Here is a 23,607-nt window from a genome sequence, read left to right as displayed (position 1 = left end):
ACAACCACGAACGGACAATGCTGTACTCGCAACTGAAGAATTTTAATAAAGGAAACAAAGGCCGAGTACATCATGATGGTGCTCTTCTGATTCTGTCTGATTGGTTCCATCAGCTCGTAGCCTCGGTTGCGTCCACACTTAAGGTAAAAAGAACTATAGAAACACGAAAAAAATGAAGTGTATTTTTTTTAGGGTTTGGGAAGAAGATGTAGCGGGTAACGTAACTAAGTTACCCGTTACTTGAATTGAGTAACATAGGTACGTTAGGCGTTACTGTTTCGAAAATATGAGGATTACGTTACTGTGTTACTAAAAAAAGTAGTGTTACTTGTAACGCGTTGCCGCCAACACTGCTCTGAACTGTCGTTTAGCATGCATAGTCATTACTAAGCTTCTAAAACGAAAAGCAAATGGCCATACCATTCACTTGAAATTGGTCGTTTTGGCGGATAGTACTTGCGCGTTTTGAAACAGCCTTGCAATACATGTTGTATTAAGTACAAAAATGTCTCACGCACGCACCACGGATAGGCTCTACATCACATTTATTCGATGTTTCCATTTAATCCCTGCCACTTACATTGAATAGATCCTGCTGTAATCAAAATCAATCTCGTACGAGCTAAATCTACACACGGATCTGCTCTTCACCTTCCACCCTAAATCGTGTAGAAAATTATGTTCCTCGTCAGGCCACAGGGGACAGATGAGGACGACGCCGACGCTGGATGCCATCGGACAGCTGTCCACAAAGCTGCGAATCAGCATCCTGGCGATATCTCGATCGTCCGCGGACAGCTGATAAAAGCACCAGGAGCCATCGCTCATTTCCTGAACCACGCAGTATCCGACAACTTTGCCGTCTTCGCCGAATGCGACCTTCGTCAAGGCCCCTTCCTCGTCGATTGTGGCCTGGAGGAGGATTGACCTGTCAACTTTCACCACTCCGATGTCGTAGCGACAGAGGACGCCCAGGAGCGTCTCCTTAAAGTTGTTTACAGTCACGTGGCTCTTTCTGACGCGGAGGTCGTCTTTGGTGAGGATCACCGGCGCGTTTCGTCCCAGCAGGACCTTCGCGCGAATCATGAACTTTTCCATCTTGTTGAAGAGCGGCTCCAGGGTGAGGGCGCAGCGCATGTACATGTTGTACTCTTCTGCTTTTTCGAAGGCGGCGGCTAAGAGCTCGGCGGCGATGCGCTGACCCCGTAGCTCTGGCTTGACTGCGAGCAGTCCCATGTAGACGACGCCATCTGCGTAATGAACCATGGACACCGTGCCGAACAACTCTCCTGAAAGAGCAGGTGGGACCCACATTACGCCACACTCGCTTTGCTCACGTGTCAGCAAAATTTAAGTAACAAGCGGCAACCATAGAACCGGTTTGCTAAGGCAACCCAAAGGCGCTTTTTTGATTACCCCAGCCTTCATGCTAACAGGTTCCTTCTGATTATAAAGCAACCTGGCCTCATGATGTATAAACGAGCTGGATACAAAATTGGCGTAGAACAAGCAGGCCTGCACTGAGTGATACTGGTTCGCATTGGGTTGTAGTTTACGTGGCGCCAAGAGTGCTTGAGGACGGTACCGTATTGTGCAGTTGATGCTAACAGCGTGCACCCGCAGTGAATATTTAGCAAACAAGGTGCACGTTCTGTTTATCATCACCAAACCTACACGTGATCGCAGTATATAAGAGAGACCATTCCTTATTATTTCCAATTGGGTACGAAGCTTCTGATGTCAAAAGGCTAGTCCCCGCCTGCACATTTCTAAGATTTTGTACACCGAGGCATCACGAAAACGAAATAACCAGTGTTTCAATTAAATTGTTAGCCTACGTAACGCCATCATCACCTATATATTTTGAGCGGAAACATTGATTCAAAACACAGAAACGGAGGCCCTACTCCCTCAATAGTTCCGGCCGAACTACTGATCATGTCGTGCAAGAGGAAGAAACGCTGCATGCAAAGGTACTATATATATAAAGCAGGTACGTGCACACTAACAAAGAAAAGCCCGTAAGCAACAGATTGACTATAGTTGGCAACAGCTTTAGAGTAAAGTGCAAGCTCCTCCCACCTGATTTCAATTTAGCAGAGAGAACGCTGGAGAGGAGGTCGCCTCTCTCTATCGTTTGTTCTGCTAATGTGAGAGATGTAGGAGGAGCTTCCACTTTACTCTTAGCCTGCCACCGATTATAGAATCAGTGCAATTTTCCTGCGGTATCCGTGTTGGAGGGATAGCGCTCCGGATCTTTATCGTTGCCACGGGAAATTTCTCCATTCGGTTCGAAGACCTTTTTGAGCATTTTTCTCGTTGATACCTATATTGCAAGGAACTCGCCCTATCCTTTACCGCTCTAAAGACTCGAACGTGGAGCGCTGCTTGATTGCTTCAAGTCCACCATCTAAATTCCCGATGAGTCAAGAGTTACACGCTGGAAAGTTTGCTTCTTGATTTTTTAATGCCAATAAGCCACAGAATATAGGTTGGCGTTCAGAGACAAATCGCCAAGATGTGATCACCGTAAACTCGTCCTTGTTTCAAAATAAACATAAAGAAAGAATATAAAAATAGAGATATTCGATTTTTTAGGTTTCATCGATTATGATCACGAGCCGCGGGTACACGAAAGCGACCGTGGCGCATCCAATCGATATGACGACGGTGACTGGGTAAAAGAGAGGAAAAAAAAAAAACAAAAAAAAACCAGAGGGACTGGGAGCTTGTGATTGGTTCACTTTGAATTCGATGCGCCATTGTCGTATCCATGTGAACGCAGTCACTGTCAGCTTAAAAAATGCAGGGCGTGACGAACCCAGTGCTTTCTATTAGTGCTACTCAGCCAAATGAGATGGCGGCTTAAGGCAATAACAAATCTGGAGAACAAATCAAGAGGGAGCGTGAATATGAGAAGCCACGCCCTCTATGTTTTAATGTGAGTAACTATATGCCTTCTACACTCTAAAAAAAGCCCGTGAGTCTGCTTTCCCGCACAACACTTGGTGAGCGAATCGCCGCAACTTACGGAGGCAGCTCAGCGAATGACAATGCCGAAACATATGTTAAGACCAAAAAACACAGTCTGAGTTTGTTGTTATTGAGTTTATGAATCGCCACCAGGGTGCCCCTTTTCCTTTAATCGCCCTTGTGTAGAAGAATAAAGAAGAAGTGTAGCAGCGTTTGTCGGGGCTGGACGTGTCCTTTTTCCTTCGGCGTGTCCGCTTGGCCGCGGGCCGCCGCTGCCCTCCACGCCATCGTCGTCGTACCGTAAGCCTTCCTGCGCATATATCCTAAGGCAGTATAGCCCCTCAAACACTACAGAGTTGTGACACTGGGCAATGCAAGCGTGACGTTTTGCATTGCTTAATGTCACAACTCAGACTGCGTTTTTTGGTCTAAACATATGTTCCCGCATTGTCATTCGCTGAGCATCCTCGTAAGTTCCGGTGATTGGCTTTCCAAGTGCTGTGCGTGAAAGTAGACGCACAAACTTTTTTTAGGGTGTAGCACTTATCCTTGAGCCAATAAATGCTAAGACAGTCTGCTGTTGGCGCATGTGTGTCGTCTGATATCCGGCAGAAGACTGAGCTTCCTCAGGAAGCACTTCACAGCCCAGTAGACAAAGGCGCCAGCGCGCAGGAGGTAATGATATTAGAAGGGGAATAGTGCTAGTTTCAGCGCAACTAGGCGCTTTCACAGCTCTTTGCTGCAGGGGCAAAGATGTCCACTTTAAGGTCTTTGGCAAGAGGATTAAGCATTAAAAATGGTTGGTAAATCGCAGGCAATTGTGTTGCATAAGTGAAACATCCTTGCACCACAAATGTTTATATCATCGTTTAGCATCACGTCTAGCCTGTTAAGGCTGCGGTCCCACGGCAGCCATCTTGAACAAGGCGTTAGTTCAACCAATAGATGGCGACACGCACCCGTGGGGTGGCCGAAACATTGGTTCACAGTGGGATGGCTCGAGCACCATCACGTTCCCCTCGTGGCCTTGCTCGCGCCGCTGCCAGCTGTGCTCAGCTAGCTCAAGTAGCGTGGCCCAGCAAACGGATATATGCGAGAATGTCAGGCTGGGTATAAATTGTTGTCTGATATAGGGAGATGCGGTCGGCGGTTGTAACGTGCTTTCGCAATAAATCTTACCAAGAAGGAATCAAATGTTGATTGACGTGTCAATATTCTATCAATGAAAATTTCCTCTGCAGGAATGCACGCTCAGTAGACTCAACCAGTGGAAGCGGACGTCGAGTAAACTGCTTCGCGATTTACGGTACTTACCTCACCATTTTAATGACGACTAAAATAACGTCACGAAATATTGTGTTTCACGGGGTCCGGAAGATGTTGTAAAGGTTGTTACATTATAGTTCCCGGAAAACAAACGCCGTTGCAATATTTTCGGAAGTACCGACACACATTATGTTGTAAGTACAGCTTAGGGAAACCATCAGAAGAAATAGGAAGACGTTTATTTGCAATGAAGACGCTATGAATGAACGGCGTTTAGCGACGGCAAGTTATGAGCGTTCGGGAATTTATAATTTGACGTGATTGCTAACCATGGACATGCGGACAATGAAGACCAGTTTTGTCGGGAGATGGTGTTGTGGTGATGACCGCATATCGGACGACTCATGGCAGACGAACAAGCAAGTTTCTTCTCAGCGATTGGTAAGTGTCCAGTTTCAAGCACTACACGTGGCTACCGACGTTGTCGACGTTTCGAACACTTACCGCTTTCGACAAAAGCCCTGGCACCTGGGCTAACTTTGTGGAAAGACTCGAACAGTAACTGAAAACGATCCACTATTCAGTCGGTGGGTGGCGAAACGTATCCACATCTGCGGAGTCATGTACGATGCGTATACTCTAAGTGGCTGGAAGTTTACACGATGTCTGCCACGACGTCCAAACACGTCATTGACGTTCTACGGTCTCTTTTACCTACTTTTGCCCTACCGAAAATACGTTTCTCTGATAACGCGCCAAATCTTGCTTCAAATAAAATAAACAAGTTTTTGAAGAAAAAAAAAACGGCATCAGGCATCACATTAGTGCACCATACCATCCTGCAACTAACGGGCAAGCAGAACAGATGGTGTGCGAAACGAAAAAAAAAAAATTCCTTTTGAAGCTTACGGAAGAAGCAGTTCAGTGAAGAATCGCCAGGTTCTTGTTCCGGCAGCACGCGTCGGTCTCATCTTACACGGAAAAAAACCCGCCGAAGCAATATTCGGCGGAAGAATAGCCACACCCCTCGATCTCATGATACTATCGCTTACGAACAAAGATCGAGAGATACCCACATCGGGAGTAATGGCAGTTTATTCGGTCGGACAACTCGCCTACGTGAGGAATTTCAGCGGAAGTCTCGCCTTCCATGTAAAACTTGAGTAGAAAAGGCTCTATGTTGGTTGACCAGGAGGTGTCATCTCTCTGAATAGGTTGGATATCAATGCCCTTAAGTGTAAATGTAACTAAATCACAAACCTTTCTTTGTGTATTGTGTAACTGCCCTTTTATTTGATAGTAGAAGCTACGGTGGTGATCTGGACCTTTCACACCAGACTCCTTTTTCTTATTTTTCGCCTTATACTCCCTTGCGGTTTAAGTATGCTTCAAGAATCTTTTGGAACGGGGACACTTTACGTCAACGAGGCCATTTGTTCCAAGTAGTCAATCAGGGAATGCTGCTAGAAATCCGTCCCTCATATTAACGAATAAGCCGCGCTTCTGCACGGTGGAGTTTTCCTGTTCGACGTACAGTTGTAAAGCAACATCCTCATTGATTCTACCATATACTGTTGCGGGTGAAGAAAGTCTTTGGGTACACGATACTTGAAACAAGTCTGGCACTGTACGTTGTGGTTGAACACCCATTAATGTCGTCGTCCTTATAGAGCCTCATTGCTCATCTACAGCTGAGACACCGGACGCCCACTAAGGCAGACTAACTTCCGGCTGAATAAACATACACACAAGAATTTGCAATTAGACGCATAATAACAAAGAACACAGTGTGCCGCCTCTTTTCTTTGGATGCCTTTTTTTTTCTAAACCAGCGCAAGCTCGTGCGTTCTCTCTTTTGAGACGGCTAGAACGGTCGCATATAAAACCCGCGTTTCTCCTACCGGCCCGCTTCCTCCTCTCATTATGTGTATTTGGTTATAACTAAATAAGCTATAATAATGGTGTATTATTCATATTTACTTTCAGTTTCAGTCAGGGAAAAGGAGTTCCGCGGCAACTAGAGCCAATAAATGAGCTGCGCTTAGAGTATCGGCACTCTCTTCCCCGACAGTGTTGTGAACGCCGCCATTTTGGTGCTTGTGCAGAGCAGGGGTGCTATGTTGCGCTTTTTGGACTCCCAGGAGACTTGAGAGAAGGAAGTGACGTCAACGACACAGAAAACGCAGATTGGATGTTGACAGAAGAAAACGAAATCAACACCCAATCTGCGTTTGCTTTGTCGTTGACGTCACTTCCTACTCCCTAGTCTCCTGGGAGTCCAAAAAGCGCAACATAGCACCCCAGGCGCAACTGCCGATCGTCATGATTCAAAAGTGCGACATCGTCAGCATTAGATTCGGTGTTAAGAGGCTCATGTAATGTTGCTTTGCTTTGTCGCAAACTGTTTAAAGTGGGGGACGGAAAAGCGTTTCTTGTGATTTCAGATAAAGCTTCAAATAACTGGAAACCATAATTTTAAGCCATACTAAGGCCAAGCGTGGCTACTCTGAAGCGTAGCTTATTTAATAACACTATTCATGCTCTTGTTCAAGAGGCTTGTAATACCTAGGGTGCCTCAATGTCCTTCCGTTTAGGGTGATGCCACCCTCTGTAGTACCCGATGCCGACAGCACGCGCTCACGGGGAAAATACAAAGAAATCGACGAAAACAAAATGTCGCCATAGCACAATCAGCGCCACGAGCGCGTGCAGATACACGCTCTTTCACGCGCTTCTGAACAAAAAATAAAAATAAAAGAGCGGGACAAAATGGCCAGATGTCGTGCTCCGCCCTAAGCAAAGGGCACATGAAGTGCTCCACCCAGTAATACCTGGAGGGGCCATATCGTAAGCCCCGTGGATTCCACAAGCCACTATCTTTTGACACCTGCCTCTTCTTCATTGTTCCCGCTTGTGCCAGTAAATTAGCTACGGTTCAGAGTAACGACACTTGGCCATATTGTGGCTTAAAATCATGGTTGCCAATTATATGAAGCTTTATCTAAAATCACAGGAAACACTTTTCTCTCCCTCACAAATGTTTAAACAACCCGCGACAGAGCATTGCAATATTGCATCAGCGTCCTAGCACCGCATCTAATGCTGAGGAAGTCGTACTTTTAGATCACGATGATCGGCAGTTGCGTTTGCTCTGAGCAAGACCCAAAATGGCGGCGCCCAAAACAATTTTGGGGAACGGAGTGCCGATACTTTAAAGCTCATTTAGTGACTCTAGGCATAAAGTGAACTCGGGTGTATTCTTTTCCTCTTCGTCTTCATTGTTTATTGATTTCAATCATATCGAATAATGAACACATTATATCACGCTACGCTTGTGTAAATATTGGTCTTAGATTTATTAGCCTGACCCAGTACTTAAACCATTCAGTTATCGATAGTAAATCTTCCAATATATTTTTTAAATGTGAGGGTAAAAAGACACGGAGATTGATGATGATACAGACGCCAACGCCGCCCTCGGAAATTTTTTGAACATTAGAAATCAGCAGTTTGTCTGCGATCCGACAGGTAGCGCAACAAAACACCCAAACAGTTTTTCATTGTTTTTAAAATTAGCTAAGCTCTACACCTATTAAGAAACCAAAGCAATATCATTGTGAAAATTTAATACATCGCAATGTGTATCTATTCCAAACTATAAATGTTATTAAATGCGAATAAATCTGTTTGATGTCCAAAACAGATATGCGTCAAAATCAGGTAAGTTTGAAGGGCTCCTGGAGCGTTATGACTTTGAAAATGAAAAAAAGCCATCGTCCACCTCTTGGGCAACCATTGTAGCTCTAAATGTTATAAAAGATTTTATCATAGTTTAATTATTTCTTCAGCGGCATTTGAACTACCATGACACGAAGCACAAAAAAGTGCTACGTTTAGTATAAAATATCTAAACAAAAAAAAAATTTACACAACATTAAATTTTTTTCTGCATATTACCAATTATAAGCACTACATCTGTAGCTAATTTCATTGCCCTAGCTCTTGTCATTAAAAACATATTTGTGCGGAAAAATGTCAATTTTAGGGCAATACTTGGAGGGATGAAAAAAACAAAGTAGTGCAAATATCAAAAAAGTGGATCGTTAGATTCTGCTCCGACATCATCTTAACAAAACCGCTATTTTGGAACCGTGCTATCTTTAATGGATCGTTCATAAAACATGAACTAGCGGAGCAAGTGAGGGTCCGCGCCATCATATTCGCAACGCTACAAATGCGCATGAACAGTAAAAACCAACACATACATAATATCAAATGAAAGAGGATTGCATTACCTTTCAAATGACATCAATCCCAAAACACAGTATTTAAAAGGAGATGGGTAATGGCCTGCCGAAAAGTACCTAAACTGCCACATTCAGTGGGACCGTGGCCTTAAGCCACACGCCTGCGTTCACGGCGATCTTGATCGGATCATTTAATGCGTGGCGTGTGTACACTTGCAATGATAAACCTGGTGATTTTTCAGAACTTTCTAACCCACTCATCACTTTTCACCTCGCCCCTCGCCTACCTCTTTCTCAATCCTCGCCTTGTCACATGACGGTCACATGATATCCCTGTTAACCAATCAACGTCGAGAACTTCACTCACCCTGCCCCACCCGACAACCAATCAGTGTTGCGCTTCGCGTCCATGCTTTTATCCAAGCTTCAGTTTTGGGCTTCAGGGAATGCTGAACTTAGCCAAAAAACGTTTCACGTTAATAAAATTTGCTAGAGACACGTTTTGTGTTCTTACCGTCAGCATTGACTGCAGCGAGGAAATAGTCGGGAGTCACTCTCCAGGCGGTCTCCATACTAGCCTTAGAGAAGACGTAGTTGGTTTGCTGGCGAATCTTGAAGGCCTGTTCTAGCTCCTCAGGGCGTATGGCTCGAATGATGTACGGTCTCTCAGGGGCGATCCTACGTTGAAGAGTCCAATGCAGAATTTTCGTTTTTTACTTTCAAAATACGCGGCACAGCATTATTTCTTTTCGTTCACAACCTATAAAACACGCGTTAGATATATATATATTTTTTTGCGTAATGGCAGCCTCAGGAGAAAGAAAGAAAAGAAGATCTGATAAACGAGCAGCGTTCACGCCCTCAATTCGCAGCCAGAAAAAACGGCCACGTGATCTGGAGCCAATTATTTGCCGCCAATACTAACCACAGCCACGCGCTGAGGTTGCCAAAGCATCGGGCACGCTAAGTTTCACACATTATTTAGGTTTGGCCATTCCCGTCACCAAAGTTGTTGGGCACGAGCCACTACCGGAATACATGTCGAGGCATTTTTGTCATGACCCTAAATCCAATAATCACGCAGTACTCGTGTCCAGGGTATGACTCGCGCATTTAAATGTAGTCACCGCGGAGATCGCGAAACTTGATCACGAAATCCCGTGGATCGCATTGTTGACAACACTAAAATACAATCCCCACAACCTCGTCATCACGTTTTGTGTAGGGAAAACTAAAAGAGAATGTCTTCTTTAATCCTTAAAAATAAGCGGCGACAAAACAACAACAAGAACAACAACAACAACAACAACAAAGAGCGCGTTTTGGCCAGTGGCGTTGCGTGCGACTATTCTTGGGTCCCAACTAGCGCAGTAAGCTTCTGTTCTGAAAAGTGAGAAACATTCCTACCAGATATCGTTGCACGGCCCCTTCAAAAAAATTTTTATTTTTTTTTTAGAAAAAGAAGAAATACGAAAAGCGAGTTAGAGGTGCATTTGGCGTATTTTTATCCTGTAAATATGAATATCACGTTCATTTTCCCCGAAGTAGTAAATAAACGCTGGAAAATTCGAAAACCCTCTAACCAGGCGTGACGTCATGCTAGGATCTTTGGGCCGCCAAGCGCGTGTCGCTCGTGTGGGCGGCGCGTGCAATTGCAAGCTTGCAAGGCATAGTCTTTCGCACTGACACCAGTCATGCCGTCTCTTCCTGACCCTTTGCAAATAGAAAGAGTGCGCGCGCATAGTTTTCATAGGCGCTGAAGATGCACGAGAGGGGAGATTCCGAAAACTCCTGACATGACATCACGCCCCGGGGGAAGGAGGGGCTTCAGCGGTACTTTGAAAATTAATTGTGCAACCTGCGTGCACCAAATATAAAAATAATCTCGATATTCGTGATTCTGAAGGCCAAATAAAGACGATTTAAGTTTTTTTTTCTCAAATAGAGAACCGCTTCAGTTTCCCTTTAAGAATCCCGTATTAGTGAGACATTGCCCGTACCAAAAGCACTGAATAGTGTTATGCAAAGGTCACGCGCTGTGAATGATAGCCGAGAAGACTAAAGGCTGGTTCATACATCTGCAATGGTTGCGTTCGCATGAAACCGAAACGACCTTAAGGACAAAGTCACCGGGTCAAGTGTTCGCCGTACACAGCATAGCAAGCGATGTAGGGGGTTGCTTCGCGAAGCAATCCGCGAGTCACGGTTATTTAGGTGTTTTGGTCGTTACGGTCGTTTCAGTTGTATGCGAACCCAAGCGTTGCGAATGTGTGAACCAGCCTTTATGTTACTTTCGATTTTCTGTTATTTACAGTACGTTTCGTCCCTTGTAATTGCTTGCAACGATAGAACAGCAGAGAACACGCTGGAGTACTTACACCAACCATCAAATAAGTCTGGAACTATTGCAACGTGCGGATATGATGTTATAAGTTTTTATGTACCACTCACTCCTTGCGGGCCTGAAATAATTCTGGCGACGTTGTAAGGGGCCGTTTCTCACGATAGTGCGTTGATATGATTTCGCGAATTCTGCAAAACCTTCGCTCTATACCTCGTTTCACCATAAGTCAACGCGCACCCTAGGCTACGATCCGATGATTGTTGTGTTTTTAATACGAGCGACTAGGTGAGGCAGGACGGAAAAACCAACTGCTCCATCTCGTGCTCCGTTCGTATTCCCTCTTCTTCGTCCTCGTCCACTAGCAGCCAGAATCAGCTTACAGACACAACACAATCCCCCCTCGAAGCAGAGTTCAACAGGGGGAGAATCTGTCTGGAGGTTTCTTATTCCTTGTGGATTTTCGTGGAGCTGGAAGCGGCAGCTGTGTGTCTGCTCAAGCTTCTGGATTTGCGTAGTCCACTTGTACTTCATGTCTTGCTAGAATGCGTGTTCGAGACAACCTCGACGAATTCCAGCATCCTCCTCCTGACGTGACGAAGGTGCTTGACCCCACCGCTTCATGAATTCTTTCAGGGGGACCAAACGATGGGGTGCCCTTCGGTCGGTGTGTTGGGATCTTTACCCGTACATAATCTCCTACTCCCGCTGTAAATGGTTTGGCTCTCCGCCTATCATCGGTGTATTGCTTGCTGTGCTTCTGGTAATCAGCAATGCATTGGCGGAGTTGCTGCATCTCGATGTGAACGGGCCGGTCAAAACTTGGGAAGCCCACGATGTCCACACGGGTCCGCATTTTACGTCCGAGTATGAGCTCAGCGGGGGAGAGCTTCGTCGCTGCATGTGGTGTGCTTCGGTAGACACCCAGAAACTCCTCAAGGCCTGTACGAACGTTGTCTTATTCCTGCAGGATAGTTTGGACGTACTGCTTAAGCACTCGGTTAAAGCGCTCAACCTGACCATTTGCTTGTGGATGGTATATCGCAGACCGATGGTGGGAAACCCTCTGGACTCCTGGAATATACGGGATTCAAACTGTGGGCCGTGATCAGAAACGATCACCTCCGGATACCCTTCCCGGCTGAAGATTCTAATGAGGAATTTACATACCGCTTTAGCCGTAACTTGGTTACAAAAAGATACTTCTGGCCACTTACTGAAGTAGTCGACTAGAGTGCCTGCAAATCTGAATTGCGATGGAAGTTTGTAGAAAGGTCCGACAACGTCTATTCCAAGTTGTCTCTATGGCCCTGATGGGAATGGAGCTGGTTGTAGGGGTGCCGCCGCCGTCACAGCTGTCAGCTGACGGCGTAGCTGGCTAGCCGCTAGCCAGCTACGGCGTAGCAGCTGACGGCTGTCAGCTGGCTTCGTCTGACAGGTGTGGCAGTAGGTGTCAACTTCGATGTTCATTCTGGGCCACCAGAAGCGCTGGCGTAGACGCTGCTTCGCCCACAAAAGTCCTGGATGTGACTCGTGAGCTAGATCGATGAGTCGACGCCGTAGCGAAATAGGTGGAAAAACACTTTACCACGTAGTAGTAAGCCATCCACGGAGGAAAGCTCTTATCGCAATTTGTAGTATGTTGATAGTACTTTTTCACGTTGTTCCTCGTGACCCCATCCAATGCAGATACACTGAATTACTCGAGGCAAATCAGGGTCTTGCCTGGTTTCTTTCTTGATTTTTCTTGATGGATTGTGCATAAATTGCGTACCAGGCAAGTAAATTCTTCCTCGTTGTGACTACACTCACTGCTATCTGAAGGATTCGGAGTAGGCAGGCGTGACAGTGCGTCTGCTACGAGATTCTCGTTTCTTTTCTGGTAATGTACCTCGTAGTCATACCTGAGGACTCGCATAGCTTATCTTGCTATCCTTATTGGTTGTCGACCGGTTCCTTGTGTAGAAAGCAATGTCACGAGAGCCTGATGATCCGTCTTGAGTGTGAAATGGCGCTCGAAGAGAAAAACGTGCCATTTCTCGCAGACCCAAAGGCACGCCAATGCCTCTTTCTCCCCGGCAGAGTAATTGCGTTCAGTGCTTGAAAGTGTTCACGATGCGAGCGACACCGTTCGAATTCTTTCCGGATGTACTTGCTGTAGAACCGCGCCTAATCCGTAATTAGATGCATCCGTTGTGACGACGGTGGGCAGCGCCACGTCGAAAACACTTAGTGGAACGCAGTTCCGTACGAGATCCTTGACAGCAGCGAATGCCTCCTTTTGTGCCTTTTTCCATTGGAAGGGGGCATCCTTCCGCAGGAGCGCGTGCAGAGGCTCCACGATGGTCGCAAAGTTCGGTACAAACTTGAGGTAATATGTGAGCAGGCCGAGTGACGATCGTAGTGATGTTACGTCTCGGGGGGGGGGGGGGGGGGGGGGGGGGGGGGTGATGCCTGCATGATAGCCTCAATATTATCTTGGCATGGCTTGATTCCCTGCGGTGTCAGCTAATTTCCTACGAATTGAAGCTGCTGGACTGCAAAACGACATTTCTGCTGGTTTAGTTTCAAGCCTACCTCTTGAAGGCGTGAAAGAACCTGCCTCAGGCGGGCATCATGCTCTTCTCTTGTGTGTCCGAATATAAGTGCATCATCCAGGTAGACGATGTTACCTAGAGTACCTCGGAGTATGCAGTCCATCATTTTTTGAAAGGCAGGGGCGGCGGATGCCAGCCCGAAACATACTCTAGTGAACCTGAAGAGACCTTCATGCGTCATAAATACCGTTAAGTCTCTGCTTTCCTCTGCCAGATCCAGCTGGTGATACGCCGACGAGAGGTCTAGCTTGCTGAAGACGCGGGCACCGGAAAGCTGATGAAAAAGTTCGTCGGGGCACGGTAGAGGGTGGGAATCCAAAACTATTGCACTGTTCGGCTTGCGTAGGTCTACACAGAGCCGGATCTCCCCATTCTTCTTGCGGGCCACCACGATGGGAGACACCCACTCCGAAGCATCGATGCGCTCGATAACCCCGGAGCGTTCCAGCTCCGCCAGTTCCTCAGAAACTTTCTCGCGCACTGCGAAAGGTAGTCTTCGTAGCTTTTGTTGGAACAGAGTGACGGAATCTTTTTGTCTTTACCTTATGTACAAATCCTTTCGCATGATGTAATCCCTCGGAGAACAGACGGGGGAAGTCTTGTGCGATCTCTGGAAGGTTTCTCGCGGATACCATTGGCACCTGTCCACCGTTGGGAGGAGCAAAGTTTAGTTGAATGTCCAACGCACGGAAGGCGTTGAGGCCCATGACAGCCGCTCCTGTTCGAACGACATGCAATGTGAGGCCCATGACAGCCGCTCCTGTTCGTACGACATGGAATGCGCGAACTGCACGGGTGCGTCGAATTTCCCTAGAACGGGAATGTCTTTTCCAGAGTAGTCCAGAAGTGTTGTATTTGAACGTTCCAACTTGTAAGAATGGAAGTGTCTTCGGTAGACGTCTTCCGGCAGGATTGAAACGGATGAACCAGTGTCGACTAAAAGTCTGGTGGGAACATGTGCCAGATGTATCTCGCGCGTAACCGATTGTTTGGTAACGCTGGTAGTTAGCACCTGGACTTGGTCGTGCGCTTGTTCCACTCTTCGTACATGGGATTTTGCCTGTGAAACTCCCTGCTTGCAAACGGAGGCGAAGTGTCCCTTCTTGTTGCATTTTCTGCAAGCTTCGTTCTTTGCCGGGCACTTAGGGTGGTCCGCCATGTGGTGCGGTGACCCACATCTGTAACAAGTGGCGGACGACTTGCTGGGACTTGGCCTTAAATTCTCGGCTTTTATTTTCGCCACTTGTGAACTGGATCCCTCTTCCGTCAAGAGCTTGGCTTCCTTCATCGCTTGCTCAACTTGAGAGGCGATGGCAATAGCAGATTCCAGGGAAAGCTCGGACTCTAGGAGGAGGCGGTTCCTAACTTCGGAATGGACCGTTTTTTTGACGAGCTGATCACAGATTATTTCATCTGTCATTACTCCGAATTGGCAATTGGTGGCAAGGCCACGAAGGGCTGTAACGTACTCTTGCGCTGTCTCACCGGGCATCCGAGCACGGGACCGAAAAACAAATCTCTCGGCCGTTTTGTTGATGGCCGGCATGAAGGACTTTCGCAATTTCCTGACAGCTACTTCGTAGGCTGTGGTATCGGGCGTTGCAGGAGTGCCCGATTCTGAAAGAGTCGTTGAGGTACTTGGTCATGTACCGCGGTTCGTTGCGGACATGTCTGGAAGGTCAGGTAGCTTGCGATAGGTCCGTTGACCCTCAACTCCAAGTGAACTGAGTAAGATGGCCGTTCTTCTGGCGTCTGCCATCGTCGACCCGCGGGAAGCGATCATGTACTATCGGGGTAAAATGAAATGCGAACAGGCTCGCGGTACAGGCTGCGCCGCCTGGAAGTGAGTCTAGAAGCGAGGGTGCGTAGCCTACTCTGACGTGTTCACGCCCCTCCCTCTGCGCTCCCCAAGCTTCAGCAGTGCGCCTCTTGGTGCGCTGAAAGCTATCACCGCTATCTTTGCTGGCTCAGCGCGTGCGGTGCAAAGAAGCTTGCCGCACTCGCCGAGCAGGCAAAGATAGCGGTGACAGCTTTCAGCGCACTGAGAGGCGCACTGCCGAAGCTGGGGGAGCGCCAATCGAGGGGCGGGAACACATCGAAGTAGGCCACGCACCCTCGATCCTAGGCTCACTTCAAGGCGGCGCAGCCTGTACCGCGAGCCACGCGCTCCTCTGTGCGCATTTCATTTTTCCCCGATAGTACGTCTCGAAAATGTCGTACCATTCGTTCCATGAAATTGCCGGCTTGCCTGGGGCCGGTAGGAAAGGCGGTGGTGGATCGACTTTCATGCTGGAGTTGAGGCTTTGTCGACTACGCCAATTGTTGTGTTTTTAATCCGAGCGACTAGGTAAGGCAGGAGGGAAAAACCAACTGCTCCATCTCGGGCTACGTTCGTATTCCCTCTTATTCGTCCTCGTCCACCAGCAGCCAGGATCAGCTTGCAGACACAACAATGATACCAACCAAACTGCGTCAAAAACACCCCACCATGGTGTTCGCCATGATCTTGTACGTATTATATCATCGCTGAACCAATGATAAACAGAAAAGGCACAGTGACTTGCGCTTTTAACGCCGCTTGGTTAGTCCCATTAGCTCGCAACGTCGGCTGCGTCTGGAGTTAACCTGAAACGAGGTATAGTTATGGGCAGTTCCAGGGCTACCTGGTCGATGGTGCCAATGAGCTGTCTGTTCTAAAGCTCCTTCATACGGAAAAGTAGCGACATCCTTTGAATAATGCCGACTGCTATCTTGGAGCGATCCAGGCGGCGCTACCGTCGACGCGCGAGCGCGAAAGAATAAAATATAACAATAAGAGTGTGCAGGAGAGATGAGGAGGGAGAAGGAATGCCTATGCTGTCGGAGTGCAGCGCATGCTATGAGCTCATGTCGCCAATCAAATAACGCCGACTGTGCAACGTCACGGCTTTCATCGTCTTCTTTGAGCACATCCTTTGAGGCTGGTAGACCATGACAGCGCGCTTTTAGCCTGTGTGTCTGTATCTGCGTGTCTTTCAGCCTTTGACTGCGCTCTGACTCAAGTACAGGAAGGCAGTCTGCTATCTTGGGCCGATACAGGCAGCCCTACAGTTGGCGCGCGGATGTAAAAAAAGGAAAGCATGAAGATAAAAGGTGTGCGCGCCAGAGGATCTAGGAGGGAGAAGATTTCGCTACCTTTCTTATTCAGAGGCATTAGTCTGTTCTCCCGTCGCATAAGCGGTCGAAAGCGAAGGTGACGCACTACACTCGTTTTCACTTAAAAAAAAGAAAGTTTTGCACGCACTCTTCATACGCCGCTCGAAGTAGTTCTTACAAGATTTGGTTATCAAAGGAAGCAGCGATGTTTCTGGGGCTTGAAGCGTGTACGGCTTCATAAGGTAATACATATTCAATCTAAAATGCATCTGCATGTATCTTAATCCTTTCCATGAAGGTAGAACTTAGTAAGGCTCCGCGATAAGCCGGACTTTTACTACGGTTCTTGGTGTAGGACCCTTTAGGGTGCGGGGAAGAAAGCTAAAAGTGTTCTGTATTTATGACTTGCACCTGATATCGTCGTGTCATGCCGGTCCTGCTTTCTTTCCTTCTTTTTTTTTTGCCTAGGAGAACAAGTCTTGCACTGCGAAACGTTCCCTACACAAGGTGCGCTCAGCAGCAAGCAAAGAATGGCAGCTCATTTTTCCGCGCGCGCACCTGACCAAGCAGCAGCCCGCTTGTGGTCAACGGTTATCGCGCTTTCCTTCCACGCAAAAAGCCAGGGTTCAATGCCTGGCCGCGGGTACACATTTTCGTTGACTCTGTAATGTGATGTTCTGGTAAATTCGAGAACTGTGTTGCTTGTTCTAGGTCAGAATGTTCTACGTGCTGAACCTTCTAGGCCGATTGTTCCAGAAGCGCACGCGTGTACAAAAGGGGCTCCGCGTGGCGGGCCGGAGTCAGTCTCGCCCCAGCGTTTGACTCTGCTCTTATGCCGACATCGACGCCCGCGACGCTCTGCTGTTATCTTCTGTTTTATTTTCTAATTTTTGGGGCACAAGCTCGCCCTATTAAACATTCAGTTTATTTACTCAGTTATTCGTCGCCTCATCACTTGTCATTCATGACATTTTGGTGGAGGTGCTGGGTATCGCATTCCATGCCCGTAGAGCGTACCCCTTCAAAGACACCCCGGCCAAGCGAGGTCCTCAGCCCCGGAAGGCTACCCTTCGCAGAAAACGCCGAAGCCCAAAGAAGCCGTCATACCAGAGGTCAGTCCCCCGAATTGGCTCCCCTGTTGCAGAAGCCAAGAAAGAAGATCCCGACGATGACCACCCCGGCCGTCGTCGTCCTGGCCATCACTCCGCGGACGTCAGCTTCCGTCCTTGGCGACATCTATGAGGACGTCGAAGACGGGATCAACCAGTACGATCGCGTGGCTCGCCACAACGGGTGGACTGACAAGCAGCGCCTACAGAACCTTTATTTCTCGCTTCGAGGTAGTGCAAGGAGCTGGTACGAAGACCACGAAGCCTCCCTCACTCCTTGGGATCTTTGCAGGATTGAGCTGACGCGTACCTTCGCCAGTCAACACCCAAGAGAGATAACCGAAGATCTGCTATATAATCGGGGACCCAGGGACGGAATGAGAGCGTAACCAGCTTCGTAGAAGACGTCCTATGCCTGAGCTTTCGCGCCAACCCTATGGCCAGCGAGGAAAAGAAGCTGCGCGTCTTGATGAGGGGCGTAAAGAGCGAAATCTTAGGCGGCCTCGTTCGTCATCCCCCGGCGACAACAGATGAATTCGTCGCCGAAGCCACAAACATGGAGCGGGCTTTGCAAGCACGATCGAACCACTCTCCCACGCTACTTCGGCGATGGCATCATCACCACTTGACCTGGGCAGCCTCGGTGTCGACGACCTTCGCCAGATCATCCGCGACGTCGTTCGGAAGGAGAACAGAAAAGTGCTGTCCACTGCCGATCGCCTCGCCTCGCTCTCCCTGACCGAAGTAGTGCGGGAGGAGGTGCAGTGAGCCTTCCAGCCGGAGGCTCCCGTCGACTTGCCACCACCGGAACAACCGACGGTGAGCTACGCCGCCATGGCCCGACGACCGCCACCAGCGGCCCATGAACCTCCTGGGTCACGACGACGGGACGCACCAGCACAGGCGTACCCTTGACGTCTCGACGACCCACCTCAGTACGTCCGGCGAGAACAACCGGCGCCTAGGAAGACCAACGTATGGCGAACGGCTGATCGACGCCCGCTGTGCTACCACTGCGGTGAAGTGGACCACATCTACCGACGATACCCCTACCGCCAGCAGGGCCTACGAAGGTTTGCGCCCAACGATCCTCGACCACGTCTCGGAGAGCGACCTCGGGACATCGAGGACTACCTCCGCCGGTCTTCATCTTCTGAGTCGACTCCCCGCCGAGAATTCCGTTTACCGTCTCCCCGACACTCGCCATCGCCCTTCCGCCGGTCTCGCAGAGACAGCCTGTCACCCATCGCTTCCCGTTGGTAAAACTAGGCGCGGCAATGCCGGGAGGTGTTGTTCCCGAAGACGAACGATGCCAAGATCCTCCAAGATCGTCGGAGCACTCTCACTCTAATGCCGCAACGCCCCGAAATGATATTTCTGCCAAAGTGTCGAATAACCTCAACGTTATCATCGACGGTCACGACGCGACGGCGCTCATCGACACCGGAGTTTTGAGTGGGACATTTTCTCGCCGCCTTCGTAAAGTCACGACGTCGTGGGACGGACTGCAGATACGCACCGCCGGTGGACATCTCATCACCCCTGTCGGCAGGTGCACTGCTCGTGTTGAAATCCACGGAGAAACCTGCCCAGGGAAGTTCGTCATTCTGCAAGACTGTTCAAGGGATGTCATTTTCGGAATGGACTTCTTGTGTGAACACGGCGCCATTATCGACCTTGCAGAGAGCAAGCTGACGCTTCGAAAAGTTGTCCCATCGGCGGAAAATCTCAAAGCGACGTCAGGCGCAGTGCGAGTCCTTACCAGCCACGTAAACCTGCCGCCGCTGTCGAGTGTCTTTGTGCCCGTCGGGACCGAAGAAGGCACCTGCGGTGTAGCACTGGTGGAAGGAAGCGTCCAAATTTTTATTAGAGGAGGGATTGGCAATGCAAGTGGCGTAATTGAGCTCCAGGACGGTCCTACCGTAGCCCTTGTCACCAACTTCCGGCAAGAGCCGCAGCACCTTACAAAACGAACAGCTGCGGGCTACGTCGAGGAAGTTCAGGATTCAGCCGCGATCGCCGTGATCTCAGAAGACGCTTCTCCGACGCAGCACAAGAGAACCATGCCGTCAGAGCTCGACATCGACCCGTCCCTCCCAGCCCCACAACGACGACAACTCAGTGACCTTCTCGCCGAGTTGAGTGAGTGCTTCTCCACGTCATCAAAGGTGCGCCAAACGACGGTTGCGAAACGTCGAATTATTACTGATGACTACGCGCTTCCTGTTCATCGGTCGCCGTATCGTGTCTCCGTGAAAGAGAGAGAAGTCATCAAGAAGCAGGTCCAAGAAATGCTAGACGACGTAACGTTGCAGAACGAAGCTTGACAAGCCCGAGACTTGTCAACCTTCGTTCTGCGGCGAGGCGTGCTCTTCAAGAAGAACTTCGGAACCAGCAACCCTGCCTGGCTGCTGGTTGTTCCTGCCAGCCTGCGAGAAGAAATCTTTCAAGCACGCCACAACGACTCGACGGCTGGACACCTTGGCTACAACAGGACGCTCGCCCGGAGTTTGGACAAGTACTACTGGCCGAGACTCCCGAAAGCCGTCCATTTGTACACACGGTCCTGTCATGAGTGCCAACGACGTAAAAAAGCCTCCGACGAAGAGAGCAGGACTTCTCCAGCCCATACCTGCCCCGAATATGCCCTTCCAGGGCCCATTTTCTCGAACGCGAACCGTGGTTTGAAGTTAACTATTGTCCCTAGAAGGGGGAATTCTTGGTCACGTGACTGGAAGAGCAGGGGCGCCGAAGAAGGAGCAGTACCTAGAAGCAAAATGGCCGCGGCGTCGCTTAATGAGGGCTAACCTAATAGTTCTGCTTGGTTCTGCTGAGCATTCATTTCGATCCGGCTGTTATATTAATGACGCACCATCAACCTATTAGCACGTCAAGCAAAGCGATAGTTCAGAGGGACTACTAAACTAACCCACGGCAGCATTCCGCGAACGCATCACTCTTCAGCAGTCCGGGATCCAAGAAATATGACGGTACATAAGCCTTGCAAGTATTTTTATGGTGAGTAAAAAAAAATGTTTTGCGAACGAGTGTTGGTATATATTTATAATAAGACGTTCAATTTGTTACACTACGCACGCCAACTCGTGAGCAGCGATTACTTTGCGGAGAAAGGGGGTTATCCTCAATAAAGTCTTCGTTCCGGGTGAACAGCTGAGACATTGTACTGTTTTTTTGTTCACAGTGCGCCAACAGTATGCCGACAGCATTGAGGTTTCTACATATCCCCGGTGGCCAGCAATTCAACGGTGACGAGAAGCTTAGCTTCTCGTCACCGGTGGATCGGTTGGGCAAACGGAAGAAAGGGCAAACAGTTGAGATCAGCAGGAATCGCAGAAACGTGCGTCGCAAGGAACAAAAACGAGACAACAGCACCGGCGTTGCCAGACTGGAAGGAACACGGGAAAGTTATGCGTTGTTTATGGCGAAACATATTGAAGGAAATGTTTCTTACATTTTCGAATATTCGTCGACAAACTCTAGCATAGTAGCTAAAATTTCTTCCTACCATCGGAAACAAATAAATTGGTCTTCAAGTACAACATTACTATATTTTGACTTAAAATACCATACTAGATCGATGACAACCAGCGGAAAAAGAAGATAAACAAAATGACTGGCAATTGTTTCGCCGATAGATGGCGCATCTTATTGCCCAATCAAAAAGAAATTGTTGTTCTATATCCAGCCGTTTATTACAGTATCTAGGTACTTTTCCCTACCTAGGCACCGTGGTTTACCAAAATGGGTTTACCATCGCTTCGAGAAAACCGGCCCAGCAGGTTGGAATGGATTTACTTGGGCCGTTCCCAACATCGACGCAAGAAAGCCGGTGGATTATTGTGGCTACCGATTATCTTGCACGATACGCCGAGACCAAAGCCCTTCCATCGGGAACAGCGGTTGAAGTCGCCAAGTTTTTCGTAGAGTCCATTCTCCTTCAACACGGCACACCTGAAGTGTTGATCGCAGATCGCGGGTCACCTTTCTTGGCACATCTGACTCATGAAGTTCTTCGGTTGAGTCACACCAGCCATCGACGAACCACCGCTTATCATCCACAGACCAATGAGCTAACGGAGCGGCTCAACAAGACGATCGCCGACATGATCTCCATGTACGTCGACGTAGAGCACAAGTCGTGGGACGAGGTGTTGCCGTACGTCACGTTTGCGTACAATACAGCGGTTCAAGAAACCACCGTTCCAACTGGCACATGGCCGGATGGTTACCACGATGCTCGATGCCATGCTGCCTCATGTGCCGGCCGACGATCGGAACGACGACGCTCAACTGATCGCGCAACGTGCGGAAAAACCTCGCCAACTGGCACGAATCAAGATTCATGACCAAGAGCGAGTCGACGGACGCCGGTATAACCTTCGCCGCCGGGACGTTCACTTTCAACCCGGAGACCGGGTACGGGTGTGGACACCGATACGGCGCCGCGATCTCAGCGAGAAGCTTCTGAAACGCTATTTCGAGCCCTTCAAGATCATCTGACGCCTCGGCGATCTGAACTCCGAAGTTCTTCTCGACGGAACGCGCCCATCTGTAAAACGCCAGCCAAGATCCGAGGTAGTGCACGTTATCCGGCTCAATCCGTATTACGAATGATAGAACTTTGGACTCTCGTCATAGAGTGAACTGTGAACTGCGGCTCGCGCACCTGACCAAGCAGCAGCATCGCGCTTCCCTTCCACGCAAAAAGCCAGGGTTCGATGCCTGGCCGCGGGTACATACATTTTTGTTGACTCTGCAACGTGATGTTCTGGTAAATTCGAGAACCGTAATGCTTGTTCTAGGTCAGAATGTTCAACGCGCCGGACCTTCTAGGCCGATTGTTCCAGAAGCACACACGTGTACAAAAGGAACTCCGCGTGGCGAGTCGGAGTCTCGCCCCAGCGTTCGACTCTACCCTTACGCCGACATCGGCGCCCGCGACGCTCTGCTGTTATCTTCTGCTTCCTTTTTATTTTAGGGGGGCACAAATTCGCCCAATGAAACATTCGGTTTACTCAGTTATTCGCCGGCTTATCACTTGTCATTCGTGACAATATGACGTCAATGTCATCAAAGTTTCATTCAAATTAGTGTCTGACAACTCTGGAATCATTATTGCGTGGAATTTTTTAAAATTACTGCTGACACACTTATTACATTTCCAAAAGTATATGTTTGTTTCTAAAACTATTACAGATGTATGAATCCATCGGGCTATGTAGCATAAAAATGGTGAGCACATAAAAAAGTATTGGTTATACTAGGGTGCGAGTTCTAAGTGAATTTGACATCTCTCTCCTGTGCCGTCGGAACAAAAAAAAAAAGGGTGCGATTGTTCCCATTGACATAAATAAAGGAACATGTATAGTAAAAACTTGGGCTAAGGGGCATAAAATCTTCCTTTTCTACTTCCATGCGCCCCCCCCCCCCCCCCCCCACCCCTTTTCCAATAATTCCAAAAACCTTTGGCGGCACTGTTTCTCGCCAGGAGATATGTAACAATTGTCTTTTACCCGTGCTCTCTGAACAAAAGGCTCTTGTGTTGCAGGTGTATAGCTCAGCATGAGAACTTTCGTTTTGAAAACAGAGTGATAGCTGCTAACGAATTTGCGCCGCCACCACCTCAGCGACCAGATTGAAGCTGTGTTTAGTTTTTCTTTCTGCTTAACTTCACAAAGGAAACAAGAAACAAAATTTAGAGCTCACTTCTCTTGCTGCTCATTATACCTCTCCAGAACCTTGGCGGCCGAGAACTCCAACAGAGACGGGGGCCTCCCCGTCCGGGCCATACGGAACATCTTCGAGTCTTTCCTCGTTGGGAGCTGCCGGCCCCGCGCCGACTTCAAGCAACAGTCAAACATGGTGGCCAATCTGAGGCGGCTGACGAGCTGCAATAATAAAGGGCGCTGATTAAACCC

At 48.6% G+C, this 23,607-nt stretch overlaps 1 protein-coding gene across 1 annotated transcript; it reads right to left on the bottom strand.

The window, feature by feature from the left end:
* Nucleotides 1-576: 576 nt before the first annotated feature.
* LOC8053313 lies at nt 577-23,550 on the bottom strand. Its single transcript, XM_040215016.1, has 3 exons — nt 23,396-23,550; nt 9,001-9,164; nt 577-1,289 (listed from the first exon to the last, which is right to left on the bottom strand). The coding sequence occupies exons 1-3, from the start codon at nt 23,548-23,550 to the stop codon at nt 577-579; spliced, it is 1,032 nt and encodes a 343-aa protein (XP_040070950.1).
* Between the last annotated feature and the right edge of the window lie 57 nt (nt 23,551-23,607).

The sequence above is a fragment of the Ixodes scapularis genome, unplaced genomic scaffold (assembly GCF_016920785.2).
Source record: "Ixodes scapularis isolate PalLabHiFi unplaced genomic scaffold, ASM1692078v2 PGA_scaffold5__190_contigs__length_132052651, whole genome shotgun sequence".
Classification (NCBI taxonomy): Eukaryota; Metazoa; Arthropoda; class Arachnida; order Ixodida; family Ixodidae; genus Ixodes; species Ixodes scapularis.
Note: the sequence above shows the minus strand (reverse complement) of the source record. Positions and strands in the feature narration are given on the sequence as shown.

Coding starts and splice junctions, on each gene's coding strand:
- LOC8053313 (XM_040215016.1), bottom strand. CDS start 23,550: ATGTTTGACTGTTGCTTGAAGTCGGCGCGGGGCCGGCAGCTCCCAACG. Junction 9,165..23,395: donor TATAATGAGCAGCAAGAGAA/GTGAGCTCTAAA, acceptor TCTTCAACGTAG/GATCGCCCCTGAGAGACCGT. Junction 1,290..9,000: donor CGCTGCAGTCAATGCTGACG/GTAAGAACACAA, acceptor CTGCTCTTTCAG/GAGAGTTGTTCGGCACGGTG.